Source organism: Strix aluco, chromosome 5, assembly GCF_031877795.1.
Source record: "Strix aluco isolate bStrAlu1 chromosome 5, bStrAlu1.hap1, whole genome shotgun sequence".
Taxonomy (NCBI): domain Eukaryota; kingdom Metazoa; phylum Chordata; class Aves; order Strigiformes; family Strigidae; genus Strix; species Strix aluco.
Window position 1 is genome coordinate 10,186,389 of NC_133935.1, and position 21,908 is coordinate 10,208,296.

The 21,908-nt window shown below is 42.0% G+C and overlaps 3 protein-coding genes across 6 annotated transcripts in view; 2 read left to right on the forward strand and 1 right to left on the reverse strand.

Moving 5' to 3' along the window:
• Positions 1 to 10,206, forward strand: part of ALDH1L2 (aldehyde dehydrogenase 1 family member L2) — a 35,570-nt gene extending 25,364 nt beyond the window's left edge. For 2 of the 3 annotated variants that reach the window (XM_074825891.1, XM_074825889.1), the window contains 10 exons: positions 469 to 539; positions 643 to 748; positions 1,100 to 1,187; positions 1,952 to 2,045; positions 2,296 to 2,392; positions 3,884 to 3,982; positions 4,697 to 4,862; positions 6,120 to 6,225; positions 7,356 to 7,555; positions 9,446 to 10,206. In XM_074825891.1, the coding sequence (XP_074681992.1) occupies positions 469 to 539; positions 643 to 748; positions 1,100 to 1,187; positions 1,952 to 2,045; positions 2,296 to 2,392; positions 3,884 to 3,982; positions 4,697 to 4,862; positions 6,120 to 6,225; positions 7,356 to 7,555; positions 9,446 to 9,501 (1,083 nt within the window). In that variant the 3' untranslated portion in view covers positions 9,502 to 10,206. Of the gene's footprint in view, positions 1 to 468; positions 540 to 642; positions 749 to 1,099; positions 1,188 to 1,951; positions 2,046 to 2,295; positions 2,393 to 3,883; positions 3,983 to 4,696; positions 4,863 to 6,119; positions 6,226 to 7,355 lie in introns of all 3 variants that reach the window. The other variant, XM_074825890.1, reaches the window with a different exon arrangement.
• NOPCHAP1 (NOP protein chaperone 1) lies at positions 9,406 to 16,849 on the reverse strand. 2 transcript variants are annotated; one of them, XM_074825895.1, is made up of 5 exons: positions 16,732 to 16,849; positions 15,368 to 15,454; positions 13,564 to 13,700; positions 11,851 to 11,944; positions 9,406 to 9,593 (listed from the first exon to the last, which is right to left on the reverse strand). In XM_074825895.1, the coding sequence occupies exons 1-5, from the start codon at positions 16,799 to 16,801 to the stop codon at positions 9,574 to 9,576; spliced, it is 408 nt and encodes a 135-aa protein (XP_074681996.1). In that variant the 5' UTR covers positions 16,802 to 16,849; the 3' UTR covers positions 9,406 to 9,573. The 2 variants fall into 2 exon arrangements, with proteins under 2 accessions (XP_074681996.1, XP_074681995.1); XM_074825894.1 differs by lacking the exon at positions 9,406 to 9,593 and having other exon boundaries at positions 11,283 to 11,944.
• A 2,570-nt stretch (positions 16,850 to 19,419) lies between these two features.
• SLC41A2 (solute carrier family 41 member 2) overlaps positions 19,420 to 21,908 on the forward strand; it is a 60,697-nt gene continuing 58,208 nt past the window's right edge. Inside the window, exon 1 of the mRNA XM_074825893.1 lies at positions 19,420 to 19,498. The gene's annotated coding sequence lies outside the window, so the exon portion shown is untranslated. The remainder of the gene's footprint in view (positions 19,499 to 21,908) is intronic.

Sequence of the window (21,908 nt, forward strand, 5' to 3'; positions counted from 1 at the left end):
ATGCTTAGTCAGCTCTTGATTATTCATGGAGTAGAATGTCATTGTGGTCATGATGTGGGTAAGTACAGATACTCATGGGCTATGTTGCGTTCTGACCAAGGCCTGGTGAGTTTGCTTGATGACACAGCACGTGGCACAGGTTCAACAGCATTTCCTCAAATATCTTTAAGATCCACAATTAAGAATATCATCCAGCTTTTTTTTTGTCCATCAGACCCTCTCTTTATGTTCTTCCATACTTCTGTTATCTATGCTTTTATTTCATCCAACTGAAAATCAGGACTTGACTACAGTATCCATAGTAGCAAATCATACAGTAGAATTATCTTTGTCCCTTTCTCTGATGCAAAAATGCTTCTGGTTTTGAAGCCCACTCTGTGGCTTTCCAAAACATACTTATATGGCAAATATATTTGTAATAAAAATGAAGAACATTAGATGAAGATTTGTCCCTCCTCTGTCTTTTAGGGTGCTACAATTCCAATTAACCAGGCCCGGCCAAACCATAATCTAACATTCACCAAGAAAGAGCCAATAGGGTAAGTATCACTATTTTCTTCTTAGTGACAGCCTTGACATACAGAAAAGCTATTCAAAAGTTGCCATAAAAAATAATCTTTCCCTGTTTTTCCCTGCCTTAAGTGTCTGTGCAATTGTTATCCCCTGGAATTACCCACTGATGATGCTTGCATGGAAGAGTGCAGCATGCTTGGCTGCAGGCAACACACTCGTACTCAAGCCAGCTCAGGTAAAAACAAAAAGGAATGTAGAGATGGCTAAGTCCTCCACTATTTCTTCAAGCAAAATAATTCAGGCAATCTAGCTGGTTTCACCCACAGGTTGACCGCTCATATGTTTTAAAGTGCATGTATAATAATACAAATTGCTATGATGATACAAGGTTCCGATTGTCTTCAATTCTGCTCTGATGCTACTCTAATTTTCAAGAATGAATTCTTTTCCACAAGAAGCCATCACTTTTAATTTGTCAATACTGTGAGAAGATTAATATTGTATCAAAATTAAGATGTATCGAATGTAAAAGACATCATTACACATTTAATTAACTAGGAGACCTAATCTAAATGTTTCTACTTAGGTCACACCTCTGACTTCCTTGAAGTTTGCAGAACTCTCAGCTAAAGCTGGATTTCCTAAGGGCGTTATAAATATTCTGCCTGGTTCAGGTAAAATTTCAACTAATAATTTTTCTGAGAAGCGTAGGTCATGCATTTTACCTGCATTTTACCTTTTTGAAGACCTACTACATAAATGCATGTATCTTCACAGGTAGTAGGGTTGCATCTATGTCATACAGCGCTTTCACATGTTTCCAGAACAGAATTGGAAAAATCTGTATGTCACCTGGCTCTAGCTAGTGGTAAGAGCTGTCAGCCTACACCCTTTACAAGATCACACAAATAGCATCAACAGTTTGAAAAAGAACGTATTACAGAGAAACATATTTCACTTGATTGTAAAACTTCATTTTTTCTCCTAATCTTGTCATCACTTGGAATGTGATAAATGTGATAAATGTGACTGTGAGACCTAGACCAAGCTGGTAAGATGTGTATTGGTCACTGTAGGTCATGGCCTACACCATGTTACCTGGTGTCACCATTTTCCTCTTTCCTCTGAGGAAGAAAAATGACATTAACTATATGGGGTAGTCTCTGTTACAAACTAGATTATTCCACCCGTGGTGGAGTATTAGGAAGGACATTCCCTAGTCCAGACGGATGGGGGAATTTGGAGACACTAATGTGATCCAAGTTAACTAATGTGAGATTTTTCATAGTCATATGAATAAAGCTGTAAATATAAATAAGGATGTGATATTGTACTCAACTGGCATATTGTTAGCTCTTTCTGTGTTACAGTGCTGCTGCTGGTGTAGTAAAAATTGCCTTTGTACTGTCCAGTTAAGCTGTTTTCCTCATCCTTATAGGTGGCTTAGTGGGACAGCACCTGTCTGAACATCCAGATGTTCGCAAAGTTGGATTCACTGGTTCAACACCAACTGGTAAACAGATCATGAAGAGGTACTTTTAGCAAAAGATTCATAAATAAACACTGCTTAATCCAGTTCTGAAGTATCTTATTAGCCATATCGTGCATGTAGCAGTAATAGAAAAGCATAGCTGTATATGGTTGTTTACATTTATGTAGAATTCTACTAAATCATTATTGGAAAATAGAGGTTTATACATTTTCACTAGATATAATTCAAAGGAAATAATGAAATAAGTTATTTAAAAGTTGTTTTTATATGATTATTTCTGGTTTTTACAGTGCAGCCACTAATCTGAAGAAAGTTTCTCTCGAACTTGGTGGTAAATCACCATTGATCATATTCAATGACTGTGAACTTGACAGAGCTGTAAAAATGGTAATGTTACTTCTAAGTAAAATATATTTAAACCCTTTGTGATACATCCTCACAGTACTGCAATATTCCTCTTGACTTGCCAAAAACTGCAGTGGGGAGCCCTTGCATGAAAAAATCATACAGTCTGTTAGAAAACAGACTCTTTTTTCTACAGGGTGTTTCTTTATGCCAGCACAATTAAACTGTTCATGCTGCACCAAAAAGGCAGGGATCAGTACTATGAGAAATATAATTAGAAAATACAACAAAACAAAGAAATATAGCTGGAAAGTATTTTCATTAGCCAAGTTAACATATTAAAATTGATCTGTCAAAATCTGATACTCAAAAAAAAGGTGCTTAAAAAATTGAAGCCTGAAAATGAGTTAAAATATACATTGAGCTCCCTATTGCCATACAGTTCTTCTTAATTCACCATCAATCATCACAATCCACTTTCCCAACCAGCCATAGTATGTTTAAAGTTCACAAATAAGATGTGCAAATGAGAAATTCAGTTGATTTAGGGAGCTTATTTCCTGCTCAGGTAATCTGATTCATCAAAATGACAGCAGATGCAGTTTGCTCACTAAGAAGCAAACAAAGGTCTTCCACGCTGTACTTACCCAACTAATTCTGTGAATTCTCTAAGCCCGCATAAGCAGGTACTGCTACCAGGAAGAAACTGTAACATGCTTTCCCCATTTTTGGTGTGTCTTTTGGCAGGACAAGAGTCTGAGTGACTGCATAGTGAAGTATCTGTGGAAAATAGTAAAAGATGAAACTTTGCAGTCAGCACACTGCTTGACCCCACCACTGTTCTCAGCTGTAGAAGTGAGAGGGTGACACAGAGGTTGGCCTGAGCTATACCTGGCATTGAAGGCTCTAAATGATTGCAAAACAATACTTTTTTGCCACACACTTAACACTAGCACATGATCCTGGTCATACCTACTAACGCCAGGACCCTAGGCCTTGTCAGCTGCCAGAAAATTACTTTTTAGAAATTTTATTTGTCCTGCTCTCCCTTCTCCCACCTCCCTGCCCCCTGGAAAAGTAATAGTAGGTATTAGTTCTTGATAAATAAGAAGGAACAAACTGCATGGGGTCTGAATCCACACTCTTGAAGTAAGAGGTTCTCTGCAGATTAGTGAAAAGTAATTTTCACCCAGTTACATGCAACTTGCAACATAAGCAGTATTGCTCAGTGGATTAGCACAGTTTTATAATCACTGGCCATGCTGCCAGCCCTCTTCTCTGTGATGCTGCAGCAGGTGTTTCTGTGGAACGCTGACGGAAACGGAAAGAGCAGTTCATCCTGACCCATTTGTCTCCATGGGCATATGTTTGCCAGTTACAAGATTAGTCTGCTTGTTGCATTGATGATGTCCCTTTACATAAAGCATTATGCTGTGAGGCTCACAAACACAGAATGCAACCCAAGGGAACAGAATGAAAGGGAGACTGAACAAAAGGATGCATATAAATATTAATGTCTTTTTTCCTGTTCAGGGTATGGGAGCAGTATATTTCAACAAAGGAGAAAACTGCATTGCAGCTGGCAGACTGTTTGTGGAAGAATCCATCCATGATGAATTTGTTAGAAAAGTGGTAAGATATTCAAGGACTAAAGTGTAAGCAGATACTTTACTATGGCACAAAGATCCAATACTTTTATAGACATTTGCATTTCTTCTTATTTTCAGTTGTTTAGTTTCTCATTATTGCTAATGATAGGCAATGCTGCTCCCCAGGAACCTCTTACAGGGTTAAAAGGAAGGCACTGAAGGGAGATATTTTCATCAGTAGTGCACACAAAAGTGACACTGAAACAGATGTTGTACCTGGTACCAGATATTGGATTAGGAAAATAAGATTTAAAAAATTACTGAACTTAGGTCAATGTGATTGAAGGCTGCTGTGAAGTTTAAAAAATGGCATATTGGAAGCATAGCTAGAATAACACAAAGGTGTTAAAATCCAGTAGTCACCACACTGTACTACTGGAGAATTCATTTATTTAGATCAAGAACAGGAAATCACTGTCATAACTCATTTACCACTGGTAAAAGCTAACATTTTACATGCCTATCTTAATAGCAGAAGAGAATGAATACATGAAAACAGAATCAAAAACTTTCAGAAGTAACCAAACTTTATCAAGCATAAGACAAAGCCTTATTTTAGAAAGGGAGGAGCATTCTACCTTCTAAGAATCCAGCACTTTCTTAGAGCCTAACTAAAAATGAAGCATCCTGAATCACTGGTCACTTTAACAACTATTTGCTACATTACGTAACTTCATTTTAATTGGGTAACCCATAGGTGGAAGAAATAAAAAAGATGAAAATTGGTGACCCACTTGATAGATCTACAGATCACGGTCCGCAAAATCACAAGGCACATTTGGAAAAGTTGCTGCAATATTGTGAAACTGGAGTAAAAGAAGGAGCCACTCTAGTGTATGGAGGAAGACAAGTACGTAGACCAGGTAAAATACTGTTCAGAGGTGTTTGGAACTTTTACACTTTAAACAAAAGCCATCATGATTGTCTCTGCTGCATTATGTGAAGTAGCAATATCATGAGAACAGTACCAGGTAAGCCCAAGATACCGCTTGAGGCTTTCAAGTCTCCTATTAAGAGAAGCTGTGCAACTGAACCGTAACATACAAAATTGAATCAGAATCTAGTCTGTATGGGAATCTTTTGCTCATTTATTTCTGTTGTTTGTGAGGCATTAAGGCTTTTTTTTGCAACACTCTTGAACTGTCAAGAACCATAAGTATAATTATATCTATTTAGATCACACTAACACTAAAGCCAACTGAGGAAACTACTAGGAGAGTTTGCATAAGGTGTTATTATCAAAAGCCTGTTTTGCTATATAGACAATATGTATGCTAAGTTTAGTGGGCAGGCATGAAAGCAACATTTTCTCATGGACATCTGTTCTTTATCAATAATGAAGGAGAAACATTTGCATCAGTTTCAAAACATAATGATTACATCCCTAAATAAAATGAAAGTGGAGATTCATAACCATTCAAAATCAGCGTAACAAGACTAAATGGGAAACCTTATGGAAGGGGGTGGCATTTATGCAAAATCTCTGAGGTTGATTTTACCCACTCAAACTGGAACACACTCACTCACTAAGGTGTAGGTTTCTAGGATCACTTGTATGTAACACCAGGACAGTTCTTGACTGGCAACAATGAGCTAGCATTTGGACAGGTCTTTCCACCCTTCAGAAATGAACAGTCATGAGGTGGTCCTTCGCCTCGGAATTTTCATTACTTCAGCATCCATAAATCCTAGGCAAAGTTTCTGCCCATAGTATGTTATTCCTTGTTTGGAATATACAGCTTTTTATGGCCACGGTCTATCTTCTTGGGTAACAAGAAAAACAGTGGCCTCTGCAACATGCTGTAACCTTATCTTTCTGCTGTCAGAGTGCAGGGTCTTCCCCTGAGGAGTCACGTGGGCTGTGGCATGCAGCCCTTCTGGTCTGGCAGGGAACAGCACATGTTGTTGCTCTGATCAATACAGGCCATTCTTTTAACCTTTCTTCCACTGTTTCTATGGTGCTTACACACATGCATCTCCATTCATGCTTCATTAATATCAATCTTGGTATTTTCTGTTTCAAGTCTCAACGTATCAAAGTATGGAAAAGAGATGGCGCGGACAATACAAACCATGAAGCATTTTCACCATGCTTAAATGATGCTCTATCCTCTGTTTAGGTTTCTTCATGGAACCCACTGTTTTCACAGATGTTGAAGACCATATGTATATTGCCCAGGAAGAGTCCTTTGGTCCTGTGATGGTGATATCTAAATTTAAAAATGGGTATGTTCTCTGGTTACTGTTAGGAACCTTCTCATTTTTAGTATAAGTGTAGAAATGACAGCGTACATAGTATGATTTTGTTAAATCTTGTAAGACCAGTCTGAATCCCTAGATCCTCTTCCAGCTAAATTCTGAGAAAATACCCCTCTTAGTAAGGGGTATCCTGCTCTGTGTTGACATAGAACTAATGGTATTAGTAGTGTGTGACAGGATAGAATGCAACCATAAGTGCCAGTTCTTAATTAAGACTTAGTATTCAGTGAAATGTTTTTGCTAAAGTTGATGTGGTAATTGCAACAGCTTGATCAAATTACAAAATGTGTATTTTTTCCAGTGGAATCACTTATTTTTCTTTGTCACAAAAGACCACATAGCGTTGTTGTGCATTGTGTAACACTGGCACATTACTGTTTCAAATGAAAATGCCTCTGTATATTTTGTAGACTGCCAGTTTTAATAGCTTTCATTCCAAATCATAAGAATTATTTTACACACAGATAAGATTAAAACCCTGTATAGAAACTTCATATAACTATTTTCACCAGGTTTCATTTTCTGCAGTTTGATAACGCAGTTAAGAACCAGCCACATAGATAACCTTTCACATCTATAAATTATGTATGGTGATAAGGGACTGTATTGAGTTTTAAATTTTTATGGATTTTTGAAGCTATATGGAGATAAGATGTAAATAGAAAATAGCACTCTGGACATGGCCTGAAAAGTTGTGACTTGATAGAGGCCTGAATTTCAATATTTATTCTCCATTAACTTGTAAAGCAGGCCAAAACTTTAGCAAACTGATTCATAATCTGCTGCCAAGCTCTGCTTTACAAGTGTTTTGTATTGCTCTAATCCCCAAGTTGTACTGTAACTTTTCACATTTCTTGGTGTAGATCTTAACCACTGAAATGTAAGGTTACAAGTTTTACAAGTTAGAATCAAGGGTATGAATTTCCATAAATCTGTCAGGTTGACACACAGATTAGTCTTTAACAAGTTATCTTTAAAAAAGCTAACTGGAGAAGAAAGAGCATGGAAAAAGGTGCTTCAATGACATTGCAGGTGGAAGGTTGCTAACACTCGTTTATTTTACCTAGTTGTAATTGAGTAATTTCTTTCCCCTCTAGAGATGTCGATGGAGTGCTGCGACGGGCAAATACCACAGAATATGGCTTGGCTTCAGGAGTTTTCACTAAAGACATAAGTAAAGCTCTCTACATCAGCGAAAAGCTAGAAGCTGGAACAGTTTTTATTAACACATACAACAAAACTGATGTGGCAGCACCATTTGGTGGATTTAAGCAGTCTGGCTTTGGAAAAGATTTAGGTAAGTTATTCTCTCCCTCCCTCATTTCTCATCTGACAGTCCAAATCAATGAAGAAACCACCTTACCTGTGGTACAGTGTGTCTAGTAAAACAGGATCTATGGATGCATTTCCTGCATAGAATCATAGAATGTTTTAGGTTGGAAGGGACCTTAGAGATCATCTAGTTCCAGCCCCCGCCCCTGCCATGGGCAGGGACACCTTCCACTAGACCAGGTTGCTCAAAGTCCCGTCCAACCTGGCCTTGAACACTGCCAGGGAGGGGGCAGCCACAGCTCCTCTGGGCAACCTGTGCCAGTGTCTCACCACCCTCACAGCAAAGCATTTCTTCCTTATATCTAATCTAAATCTACCCTCTTTCAGCTTAAAACTGTCACCCCTTGTCCTATCACTACACTCCCTGATCAAGAGTCCCTCCCCACCTTTCCTGTAGCCCCTTTAAGTACTGAAGGAGGCTATAAGGTCTCCCCAGAGCCTTCTCTTCTCCAGGCTGAACAACCCCAACTCTCTCAGCCTGTCCTCACAGGGGAGGTGCTCCAGCCCCTGATCATCTTCATGGCCTCCTCTGGACCCGCTCAAGTAGGTCTGTGTCCTTCTGATTTTGGGGGCCCCAGAGCTGGACACAGCACTGCAGGTGGGGTCTCACGAGAGCAAGAATCTCCTCCCTCGCCCTGCTGGCCACACTTCCCTTGATGCAGCCCAGGACACAGTTGGCTTTCTGGGCTGTGAGCGCACATTGCTGGCTCACAGTTGGTTTTCCATCCACTAACACCCCCAAGTCCTTCTCCGCAGGGCTGCTCTCAATCCACTCACCACCCAGCCTGTATTTGTGCTGGGGATTGCCCTGACCCATGTGCAGGACCTTGCACTTGGCCTTGTTGAACTCCATGAGGTTTGCACAGTCCCACCTCTCCAGCCTGTCCAGGTCCCTCTGGATGGCACATCCCTTCCCTCCAGCCTGTCGACTGCACCACACAGCATCTCCTACATTCCTCCAATTACAGCCATCTAGTTCCTCTCCCATCCCTACAATATTACCGCCTCAATACCTCCAGTTCAGCCCTTCATGTACATTTACTAAACAGTGCTACAGCACGCGGAATATTCCTCTCCAACTCTTCTCAGAGCAAATTACAGCTTGTCCAGAGCTGCATACAGGCTGCAAAATGCTGTCAAGCAGCAAAGGTATCGGTCAAAATCTTCTTTCCTTTCCCTCAGAAAGAATGCTAATTTAGGTTTTTCCTCTAAACTTGTAAGGGCATGGGAAGCTTTTTTTTGCCTTAAAATGTCATCAAAATTTGCTGACAGCCACAGAGAAACAGGTATTAAAAAAATCTTTTCTTTTCAAAACCAGTTTTAAAAGTGAAATCTAGTCTGTCAAAGAAACTTTACAAGCCTGGACAGATCAAGCCTTGTGGCAAAGAAAAATGAAAGAAAAAAAATTTTCAGTGACACAACAGATTTTTGCCTTTAGAATCTCTAGCAAGTATCATACATTTCCTGAAACCAAAATGAGTAATAGTATCAGGAAAAAAAGATTACCAATTTTTACACAGCTCCTTTACCTAGGAACTTTAACATAGACAAACCAAAGTTTGTGAATTCAACTATGAGCCCCCTCTGGCCATCTAGAGGCTGCTGCTGCTTCAGTCCCACCCAGGTGGCTGTTAAATTCCAGCTCCTTTTTCTTTCCACATCTGTTGGGTTTGGCCTCTTCTTGTCAAACCTGTCCTGTAAATCTCAGCGGGAGGGTAAATTAGTTTCCATTGTTCCTTAAGGACTCAAATATTGGCTAAAGCATTTTAAATTTTTTCTTAATAATAGTTACAGTCTCTGACAACATTCTCTCATTTAGCTGCTACTCTAACTGGTGAATATTGTGCTTGTACAGGTGAAGAAGCTCTTCATGAATATCTCAGAACCAAGGCTATCACTGTGGAATATTAAAGTAACAGCTTCACTTGGAAAGTAAACTTTCGGCAGAGTTTGAATCGTAGCGACTCCATGAAGCACTTCATGTCATGCCCAGGATATGCTGTCTGCAATGCAAAAAAAACAAACAGAAAAAATCCCCACCCATTCCATGGATAAGTTTCTATAAATCAGGTCCAAATCTTAGTCTGACAGATAAAAGCATCTGGAAATTAACCCGAGTTATTTAAATTATGCAGCAGCAGCAGTTGTTAGCACAATCCCCCCCTCCAAAACAAGAACATGGTTTATTTTTTTAATTACAACTGAAGAGTTCTCACATGCCTACTTCTTATTTGTGTGAACATACTATTTACATGATCATTTAAAATCCTTAGTCATTAGGCTTCTCTTAAAGTTGAACTAAAATATACTGATTATGCCATTTCTGCTGTAAACCAGAGTTCAAGTTTTACGGTAGCAATTAAACATTCTGCTCTGGTGATTCTTCAGCAGTACAGAAAACCTTTGTGCCATAAGAAGTAAATCAATGCAAGAAAGTGCACTTACTATGATCTTTGTATAGTACATACAGAGTTCAACATTGGTGTTAAACTATGCATATCAAGCTAAAGTTACTGAAAATATTTTCTATCTTTTGTTGATATGGAATGTGTGATCTGCCTGCAGTTTGAAAGGTGGTTACGTTAACGGATTAAAATCACTTTTTGTGTCTGTGCACATGGACTGTTATTACTGTTTTATACAGCACAATTATTACTTCGTATTTCGTATTTTTTTTTAAATCTATGGGAAAATATCCTGTAAAATGACTGAGCTAAGATGTTGGCTTTCAAACTTTCTTCAGTTTGAAGGAAATTTTCCATATATTGAGACCTTATCTAAGAAACTAAGCCTACTAAGACTGCTTGCTCTTCTTAAGAGAGTGCACTCCACCCAAAGCTTAATCTGATCTGTGGGCTGCCATTAAAAGTAGCAGTCCCATTCTTTGACTCCTATCCTTCCCCTTTGCTAAAATGTTTTATAGTTTAATCAGTTAATCCCAGTAAAACATGCCCCTATTCTATTTTTAAGAAGCAGCATTGTGGAAAAAAAGACCAGAATCCTTGTTATTTCTTATCACAAATATTACAGAAACCAGTATTAAAACTATGGCTTTAAGTATGGGATTCAAAATAAATTCTGTAAATAATTGCAGGTTTCAAGTCATGATGTTAAGTTTAATATTTGAGCAAACACAATATAGAAAATTTTACTTTAATGGTATAGAAAATACAAAGTTCCTTTAAGAAAGAAATGATAACATCCAGGAGCATGACGGATACTTCTGAAATGCAAACCGATCTATGAGGTAAATACAACAGCCCAAAACATTGTATTCGACCAATCTGAGGTAAGTATGAATGAGACAGTTTCACTGGTTTTGGTTTCACAACTGTTTCAAGCAAATACAGGCCAGCTGAAAATTCACCTTTTTATTCTTTTGGCAGTGACAATTGTTAACTAAATGGAGAGGACAGAAATGTGGCAGGGAAAGTGGGAGATAAGAAGTGCCGCTTTAAAGCCCTTTAAGTCCTGAGGGTATCTGTACTACAGCCACAAATGTTCCAGATATGAGCTAGTAACCTATCCGTAAGGACAGGGAGCTCAGTGCAGGCATAAAGGGGAAGGAATCCTTTGCTGAACTCTCAAGTCATGCCTGTCCTTACCTACGCTAAGTCACCTTGAAATGACCTCGGCCACTGCTTTAGTGTTCAACAGTTATTGCCACAAACACAATGTAGACGGATCTCTAATGTGCTTTGGGATAATCTTTAATATTGAAGACATTGTACATGACACTTCACAGGACATGGAATATAAAAAAACAAAGCTTTTTTCCTAGTTAATTCTTTCCTGCCCTTGAAGCAAAAACTTCTTCCAGCACACTATAAAAATCTTTTTTCAACAAAGCAACAGAATAAGAATTTTAACTACTCCAAGTGCCCCAAATTCTAGCTGCTTTCTTAGTCTAACCTACTACGAAGCTCACTTCCACGTTGTTTGATGAATAAAACCGTACTTAATTCTTCAGAAATCCAGCCTGCCTTGGCCATGAGTGGATCCTGAATTCTCCACCATGTAAACTATAGCATTTCACATGATCCTGAGAGATGCTACACTGGGAAACAAGGTATTTTTAAGGGCCAAGTCTTCAAATTAAGAAAACACAATTTGGGTTTGTTGTTGGCTTGTTTTAGTTGTTTTTTTTTTTTTAAAGTAAAATAAAATGGATTTACTCATTTACTTTGCTGTCCAAAATTTCTATTTTGCCCTTTTCCCCCTTTTGTTTAGGAAACTTAATGTTGTCTATAGTCACTTCACCAGTTATATGGTCATCTTCAGATTCCGAGTCATCTTCTGAAGTTAGTATCTCTTCATCTGTATCAGAATCACTCAGTTCAACTATAGCCACATTCTGGAAGAAAAGTCCTTAGTTAACACATTATACATCACTGTAGCCCTTCTATCATTTGAGTAAAACATAAAGCAAACACACGAAACGGCCTACTACCATGAGAAAACCACTGTTAGAAAGACTTTTGCGTTCTCCTAGGATTATGACAAATATCATGAACAAATTCTTAAATATTTAAATTGTAATTTATATTGCCCTACAACAAATATAAGGCCATTTTTATATCATTATCAGAGAGAGAAATGAGTTGATAGCTGAACTTAGGTAGTCTAAATAACATATTTAAACTATGAGCAGAAGGCATCAAAACTAATTTTCAGTAAAGAATTCAAATGAAACCATGTAGTATATAAGGGGTCATGACATATACATACACACATTTGTATATCTTTATTAATACAGTTTATATCTTATAACCTAGCAGTGTTCACGGCATTACAACTACTGCAAAATAGCAAGTATTTAAACCACCATGACATTTTTTGAAGTAAAAGTGATCGTATATTTCCATATGCAAGAGCCACGATTTTTGAGGTTTATCTCTCTGAAAATACCTGTCTTAAACTGATAATTCTCACCTCAAAAACTTCTTGCATGCAGTAAAGCAAAATACAGGAATTTTAATGCAAATGAATTTCTTCAGTGATTTGCAAATAGCATTAAGCTATTAATCACTAGGTCTCCTGGCTTGTTTATTATAAAGCCAAGACACTTGTTGGACACTGTCACATGAAAAATCTTTTTAAAATCCCATCCAAGTTACCCACTCCACTTCAGCATATTAAAACAAACTATTTTCATGATCCACTTCATTTTCTCACTATTCATTCGGAATTCTTCAGCATATACCAGCACTGGACAACCTAGTGCGTGTAGGCTGGATACAATCTACAGGAACTCTGAACCCAGCCAGTGGCCAATAAATGTTCTGACAGCTCACACACCAAACCTCGGGCTGCCTTATTTCTGCCTTTCATCTGTGGGTCTGCAGGCCAGAAGGCACTTGTCTGGGACGTGCACATATCACATCACCTTCATATTACAATTTTCTTACACAAGCATGTAGCTGCAGCACTTCGGTTAAAAATGGAAAGAAAATATTGATGTGAATGTAAATCAATAGAGAAATAGCAGCCATAAAGGATCACAACAACATTAACAACTTTTCTAAACCCTAGACCCATAGCCAGTCCTAAAAATACCTACAAAGCACAGCTGAAAGCCAGTTACTACTCTTACACTAAAGCTTTCTGTTATGCCTTACTATTATATGGCATATTGTAACGTGTGCCTTACATTGTGCAGTTTCTAAATCAAATCACCCACAAGACATTTACAGTTTGTCACTTACTTTTGATTCAGAGTTGCTGATTCAAAAGTATGTCTTATTCTGGCCTTAAACTACTTCATCCTCAGTGATTAAATTCTGCAAGTATGAAAACCACGTTGTAAATTATAACCAAATAAGCATTTTTATTACAACTGTTTTGAATTTGTAGATCGCTAAGATGGTAAAGACATAGCCTTATCTATCAAATTAGCTCATTCTAAGATCAGAGAATTATTTTAATCACACCTAAATTTACTTTACAAAATAAGAAAATATAGCAAGCATTTACCATTTCTATAACTTTTTCTGTTGTACTGTCTAGATTTTCAATATCAAACTGATGAGCTGGTGCTGTTACCATTTTTCTTCTTAGCTCATCATTTGCATGGGCCATCTGTGGTAAAAAGCTCTGTACTCGGTCCAAAACTGAAAAAGAAATAATTATCACATGTATATACACAAACAGATGCACGTTAGTTTATACATTTATACCTCAGAAATCTGAGCATTTAAACAGATTCCATTTCAACTGTAATTTCCAGCTACCATATTTAAGTGTGTTGGTAGGAGGATTTATTACAGAATTCAATTTCCCAAGACATAAACAGCAAAAATATCTCAAATCTATTAGCATGTGGTGCAAGAAGTCACTTCAAACAATTCCATTCGGATTCTTAAAACAAAATGCGACTACTTTACAGAAAACTTGCTTGTAAATTCCATGGTTTTAAATATGTATCGAGTCCCATCTTGAGAAACTTTCACATTGGTATTATCTTCAATGGAAATGTAATGATGTCCTCCTTTCTTCCCTATTGTAGACTGAAGGTCTCAAAGAAGATGGAAAAATCAGGTGTAGCAGAGATGCCACAGGTGTCATGCTACACTAGAAAAAGTTCACCGTAACTATCAAAAGGGGCTCTGCAATTAAGATGGTGGGAGAGAGACCGATGCTCTAGGCTGAAGTATAAAGCACTTATCCTCCACAGAAATGTCCCTCTAAGCTCAGTGGGACTTCCCAACAAATTTAAGATAATCAGTGTCACTAGGAGAATCACACCCATTTCCCTTCCATGGAGGAAGGGAACATCTTCACGTGCCTCCAGAGTTTCTTCAAATAATCTTTGCCCCACACATGCAGGTGAGCCAATCACTAGTGTTCATTCTCCATGAAGTAAGAGGTACTATTCTGAGTGAGCTCCTCAGAAGTCTAACAGGTATAACCTACCTTTGAAACGCTGTCATCTTGTGGAGACTTTTATCCAAGAAAGAACTCGATATAACAAATTGGTTTTTCTGTTACTTTTTAAATCTCAGCTCAATCACAAAATAAAAACACAATAATGTGACAAGAGTCCATTTTAAATTAAATGCTTTTATACACCGAATATTTTACACTCAGAAATTACTTCTGAGAAGAGATAAGAAGCCCAGATCAGCAAAAAAGCGACAACTCTATACTGGAAAAGAACAGTCTGAGACTGAAGAACTCTGGTATGTTTTCATGAGGAGAAAAACTCCTGAAGATACACTACTTTGAAAGAATAACAATTTTTACACTATGTCTTCTTATGCACGGAGTTACGCTGAAGAGAAAGCCATCTATGTGTAGCTTTGACTAAGAAAGAAGGAACATAGCTCAATTAAAGGAAAAAAGTTTTCTTAATGCATTCAAATTAATTTGTTATGAATGAATGGTTAGATGATCTGGCTTAATAATTTTGCCAGCACATTTATTAAAGTTCTGAAAGCAATCTACATAACTTGCATCAATTTGAAAGTATCTGAATAAATGAAGACCGAAGGTACAACCCGGTGAATTCACTATATGCAGAGAGCACGAGTACTTCTGCAAGGAGAGCCAAGTCCCTAAAACTTACAGCTGTAATGCCTAGCATGGCAAAATTTAGCTCTGCAGAAGCAGCAGTTACATGATTAACCTGCAGGATGTGCAACTGAAACGAAGGACCTAGCACGAGTAGAAACAGAACACAAGAGTCTCTCTCCTCCTTTACCAATGCAAAGAAAGCAAAAGTTATGTCAAAGATGTTACCTACTACATGACACTGTTCCAATAACAAAGTCCTACTTACCATTACTCCTGGGCATCCTAACTGTCTGTAAAGTTGTGGCCGCCTTGCTGCTACATTTTGAACTAATCAACAAAGTTTCTTCCAGCCCTGGAAACAAACAAGTATTTGAATGTTTACCTGTGGCAACCAAAAATGCCACATTTTAACCACGAGGCTCTCTTCCGGCTGCTACTTTTCCATCTTTCCACGACAAGGCTAAACATGAGGATTCAACTGTCTCTGCCTCCAGAAATTCCACACTGCTTTCCAGAAAATACTGTTTTGTGATGTCAGTTTGGGGTGGTTATCGCCGTATTTCTGTACGTAGCAGGCAGTTAATGTCTAAACTTGCTAGCACAAGCGGCTGTGAAAGCAGACAGATCAGCAGGTTCAACATAGAATTAGACAAATTCAGGGCAGCAGTCAGGATCAGATATTAAAAGGACTGAGCAGGAACTTACCCCCTAACATCCCTGCCCCTACAATCGCACACCCCGGGCCATTACAATACTGTGGAGCACCCAGTGCTTAAACTAACAAGTTCTCTGTAGTTATCATCTGCTGTGGCAGCTGTTGCAAAAAAGACTGCTGGGCTATACGGACCACTGTGGGTCGCTTCTTACAGGCTCCCACTGTTTTTAAAGTCTTTTGTCAAAGATTTATTCAGTGACAGGTATCAAGGCAGAGAGAAACTTCCTGCAATAAAACTCGCGATGTTTTGCTGTGGGAACAGCTAACGCGTGCTAGTTACACTGATTTACATCCCTCCCTTCAATGAAAGCCACACCCGGTGCTGCTAATGACCTACGTAAGTATTTTCAAGAGTAGCATCGTAAAATCCAGATGATGTAGGGAAACTTCATTAATTAGACAACTTCGTTATTATGACCACCGACACAGCTGTCAGCCCTTTACCATTAACTAAAACGGAGCTTTATTTCTTTTTCACATATTTTTATCCTCATAGGAATGTTGTTACCGCTCTCGATACTAATTTAGCGTTCGCTTTCGGTTTTTCCTCCCTGTACTTACTTCGCACTGCCCAGGAAACGGCACCTCTTCAAAACACGCGAGGCGCAATAAATAACAAGCGGAGTACTAGCAGCCAGGCGGCCTGAAGAGCCCCCTCCCTCGGGCAGCCCGCCGGCGGGCGAGGCCGGGGACTCACCACTAGCCAGGCCAAACCCCTCGCTCCCCGGCTCGCCCCTCCTCAACCTCCCGGCCGGGGATGGGGCGGGGAGGACGGGCTAAGCCCCGCAGCGCCGGTCCCGGCGGCTGGTCGGGAGGCCCAGCTCAGCCTGGAGAGCGGCGCCGCACCTCTGGGCCGCAGGAGTCCCCCCGCCGCCACCCCCCGGCCCTGCTCCCCCCGCGGAAGTGCCGCTCACCCCCTCGGCGCCCCACGGCCAGCAGCTCCCGAGAGGCGGCCGGGCCCGCCGCTCCGCCATCCCCCGCCATGCGCCGACCGAAGCGGAAGCGGCTCCGGGAGGGGCCCTCGCCCAGGCGCGGCGCCCCCTGGAGGGCGGGAGGACCAGGCCCGCCCCGCGGGGTGAGGGGCTCCCCGGGCGCTACCGCCGCTCCTTGCGCCAGGTGACCGGCACAAACGCCTACACTCTGTAAATCTGGGGTTAATCATGCAGAAAGGAAAACAATTCACGTCACAAAGGGGGAAAAAAAAAAAAGGTTTAAAGCTTTATTAAACACTTTGGCATTAAAAGTCCATCCCATCACTTGGAGGGGAAACGAGAGTATGGAACTAAGCTGCAAGCAGATAACGGTACTTGAGTGTCTGCCAGCAGCTGCTCTTCTATGAAAACTTTCCCATTTTCACTGTCAGAATTTGACAAATGCACCTAAAATTAAATTGCAGACCCTGAGGGAATTTTAATTCTCTTTTGGAAAAGAAACTTATACAACCGTCAAGTCCAATAGCAGACCAACCTGCTATTCAAGATTTCTTCTGCAGTTTCTGTCCCTGTTTATAATCTAGACAACGTGAAAACTGTAAAAAGAGAACTGAATGGTTCATAAGAGATGAGACAGGAAGTTCATGCCAAAAATGAGAAAAAGTAGTAACCAGGTAAGTGGTGTTTATCTGCCCTCATTGCAAAAAACACAAGAAAAAAAAGCAAACAACCATATCCTAGTATCTTAGATTTAACAAATACAAAGGAGCAAGAAGCAAACCTTTCTGCGAGGCCTCAAGCAAGGGACTGCGCTGCTGTTTTCCTGAGAGGGACCAGCCCAAGCTGGCCCAAGCCCAAGCCCAGCTCTGTCACTTTCCCAGGCCACCTGCAGCACCAGGAGCATTCCACTGAACTTGCTACCTGGTTTTCACCTTTCTACCCAAATGTGCTTCAGAATTTCCAATTCCCAGAAAAATCCTATTGCTAGCTTTGATGACTGAAAAATCTCAAGGACTGAGGTTTTTTGCCTTGGGCCACAAAAAGTGAGTCTTTCTGCAATTGCGCACAGCCCGAAATAACAGAGCGTGAAGCTCAAATAATATATTTCATCCATGGGTGTTACGTGATTTCGGTGGAGGGAGGGGTGGAACACGTCAAGAAACCTGTAATAGGGAGCAATGAAATGATTGCCCAAGATCACCAGACGAGCAATTAGAAAAAGCCAGAAATAGCACCCTCAGGTGCTACTCCCAAACCTCAGGTTTATAGTCTCACCTGTTGGCAAGAGGCAGATATGATCTTTATCTGACTGCAAGGTGGCCCAACCATGTATCCACACTGCGTAACGTAAGCACACACGAGGCACAGATATATGGTTGCTACTAGGGTAAGGGAAGAACAGCATCCATAGCCCAAATTCCCAATAAATTCAGGCTTGAGACAGCATTCACCACTGAATTAATATGTCTGAGGTTTGAGCTGCTTCATTCACTTAATCCAGTATCGACTGAGAGTTCAAGCTGACGCTGTATATTTCACTATTGTAGTGCAGATTGTTTTGGCCCCGGTCCTGCAAATATTGTGCTTAAGTTTCTGTTTTTCCAGACGTACCCACAGCAGCTAGCACCAGTTTACAGCAGACACTTGGTGACTTGCCCATGCTGTCTTTTGTTCTGTCCACAGAAAGGAAAAGAGATGCTGTAGACTTGGCTGCTGTCACCATCATTAAATCACAGTTCTCTTTTCTTCCTCTTTCTTCCCTTTCCACTTAAGGCATCCTCACTTCTTTGAAGTGTTGAGCAACAATTCAGGAATAATACTAGTAACGATAATAACTGTACAAATTTAGCTGGCTTGACTATTTTAATGCATTAATATAAACTGCGGCTCAAAACAAGAGTTTTGAGGACTAACAGGGCCCGGCAAGGCCTCGACTCCGATTTAGTCTGGCCCGGGCAGCTGATGTCCCGGGCGTTACTCGCAGACTCTGTGAGCACTCGGTGTGGCGTGCAGGGTATACAGACGAGCTGGGCAAGGACATGAATATTCCAACTGACCCAAATACTTAAAAAATGGGATTCCTGCGGAAGCTATTTTTAGCCCAGTGGCAGGAAAGAACAAGAATGTCCTAGTAGCTGACATTCTGGAGTCAGCACAAAACGGTGACTCTTGTGCTACGTCGCCAAGAAAGCGGCTGCCAGCATCGCCACCGCCGGGCAGGGGAGAGCCCCCGCGGCCAGCCCCGCTCCCCGGGAGCCTTTTGTTTCGCCCAGGCTGCGGAGCACCCGCCGGGCCCGCGCGGAGGCAGCGAGGCGGGGGCGCAGCTTCGCCCCGGGCCGCCACCAAGCCCGGGGCTGCCCGAGGGGGAAGCCCGCGGGTCCCCTCAGCGCAAGGCGGCGGGGTGACGGGCGGCCGGGCTGTGAGGGAGCGGTCGCGGGCCCGGCCCTTCCTGCCCCGTCCCGTCCCGTCCCGTCCCGTCCTCTCCCCTCAGCGGCGCGGGGCGAAGGTTGGCGGCGGCTCGGCCCCTCCCCCGCCCGCCGCCGGGTCAGGGCGGCCGGTGCCGGCGGCGGCTGCTGCGCATCACGGGCCACATCATCGCGGGGGCCGCCCGCCCTCCCGCCGCTTCCGCGCCTGCTCAGTGGCAGCGCCGCTCACCTAGCTCGGAGCTGTCACCGCCGCCGGGCTGGTCCCTCCCCGCCGCAGGGATGGAGCGGGACCCCGGGCCGCTGCCGGCATCGCCCTGGCCCAGGTGAGGGAAAGGCACGGCCCGAGGGGGCGGCGGGAGCGGGGCGGGGGGGTGGCGCTAGCGAGGGTCGAGGGTCCGGGTCGGGCCGGCGACCTGCCGCCCCGGGGGGAGGAGGGAGGCGGCGGGCGGGAAAGTTTCCTCACGCGTGGCGGAGCTGCCCGGCGCCGCCCTGCGCCCCCCGGCAGCACTGCGCCTGCCCCACCCCGAGCGCCGGGGGCTGCCCGCGGGCTGTGGGGCAGGGGGGGCCGCCCGCCCGTCCTCCTCCTCCTCCCACGCGTGGCTTCCCCCGCGTGGGGTAAAGGCTCAGCCCCCTCCCGTCCTCTGGGCACCGAGGCGGCCGCCCGCCCTCGCAGCCGCCCCCGGCGCCGGGACAGGCTCGGCTCCTCGGCGGCCCGCCCGGGTGTCCTGCGCCCGGCCCGAGGATGCCGAAGGGCGTGAGGCCGCCGGCACCCTGCGCTCCTCCAACCCCCGCAGCTCCTCTCGTCATGGGCGCGTAATCCTGCCCTGCTCCAGGTAGTCTGGACAACGAGCCTTTTCTTCGGTTTCTCTGTGCCTGCACAAGACCTGCCCGGCGTTTCCAGTGGCCCTTTATGCCCTGGCACTCTACATCTGGATGCACTTGCATTTCTGTTCCCACCTTTGCAGCTATAAAAACATGCCAGAATCTGCCACCACAGATGCAGTTGCCAGACAAGCATGGAAGCTGTACCCGAACAGAAAACCTACAGGCTTCAATGATCTTTTTGTTGTTGTTGTTTACAAGCGTTGTAATTAACATGTGATGGTACACTTATGCTCTTTCCATAGTTTTCTGCCACAACATATGAGCTTTTTGTGAGTTACTCTACTTTCTATTTTGTCATCAATCAAGTTCAAGTTGTAACTGTGTCTCTTTCTTTAATTTCAGCGAACAATTTCCTTTCCCCTCCCCTCTGCTGTCCAGGATGCAGTTGTATGTCTTCACTCACCTTTAATCCTAAATTAACAGACCACACTACATTAGCCAGGCTCTGATAAACACAACATATCAAATTAAATAATTGTTTAGTCTTAGTGTCAGGAACAAAACATAAATACCTGAAAAAAATCTGCTCATATGTCTTTTCTAGGTAGTCCTAGCAGGCTTTAGTAGACATCCTAAGCTGACCAGTTCAGTAATGCTGGTAAAAAGATAAGAGCAGGTAGGAAGACCTGTTTTGGCAGCATTCCTTCCATATACTGCCTTAAAGAGATTGAGAAACTGGAGCCACAAACACTACAGTATGACTGGTAGACACTTCAGAAGGAAAAATAACAGTGTATCATTTTCTTTTCAAATACCTTAGGATATTATCTGCAAAAAACAATGTGAAGTCTGTATCCTAGTGCTTGAGTTAATAAGCAATTCATCCCTCCTTGGTGATGACAGTAGAAACCTGTAATCGGGATCCCAAATAGTACAGTTAGGACTTATCCTGGTGACCTATTGGTTACTTAATCTAGAGGACTGAACTACCTCTTATATTTCAAACTTTCCCACCTGCTTTTGATGGGCTGGATGTGATTTTCCTGGTATTTTTCCTGTTGGTATTCCATTTGGGTGATTTTACAACCTGACCACAGTTCACAGCCTTGCTACCTCATTTCTGGCTCTGTTTTGGTATCTTCTAATTGAGTTGCCTTAAAAGAGCAGAGGCAAACCAAATATTTTTCCCACAGCTGCTTTTTCTCTTCCTTGGGGCCAAAATCAAAAGCTACCATTTTCAGGAAGTGGAATGCAGCAGTCTCAAACTTGTCTGAAAACTGAGCCTGAGGCTGGCAGCTCTTTCAGTGTCTTATATTCAAGAAGGCATCTGGAGGTTCTTTAATCTGTTTTTTCCCCTCATTTTTTCTTTTGCTTCTTTTGCTCTTGAGTTAACTTACAACTGCCATACAATAAACACCATGTTAACCAGTTTACTGCACAATATTTAAGAAATGCTATGTAACGTAATGCCCATATATCTGCCTTGCATGCAACATTTGTTAATTTTCAGCATGTTTTCCACTTAACATTAAGTATCTAGTATAAATAATCTTAGTCCAGCATACCACCTTGTGTTCCGGATTCTACAAAATGGTTAGTGATAATACAGTCTGTTTGTTTACTCTCTATAATGCTGAGGTGATATGATGTAGCTTTCACTTTCTACTGATATGTCCACTACAGCAATGTAAATGATTAGCCACAGCTGTGATAAGGATGTCAGTGTGGTACTGCTGGGAACTTGTACGTGTACAGGACACAACAGTGGAGAAGAGGCCATGCAGATCCCTGTATCACCTGTGTAAATCTTATTCTGAACTTAAAGAAGGCGCCCGAAACCTCACATTTCAAACTTTAGAGAATCTCAGAATTGTTGAGGTCAGAAGGGATCTCAGGAAATTTTCTGTT

Excerpts from the sequence above, each read along its gene's own strand:
- NOPCHAP1 (XM_074825894.1), bottom strand. The coding sequence starts at position 16,801 with ATGGCGGGGGATGGCGGAGCGGCGGGCCCGGCCGCCTCTCGGGAGCTG. Across the intron at positions 15,455-16,731 it reads GGCCGTGGGGCGCCGAGGGG|GGCTGGAAGAAACTTTGTTG; the intron begins GTGAGCGGCACT and ends GTTTGTTTCCAG. Across the intron at positions 11,945-13,563 it reads CAGAAAAAGTTATAGAAATG|AATGTGGCTATAGTTGAACT; the intron begins GTAAATGCTTGC and ends CTTTTCTTCCAG.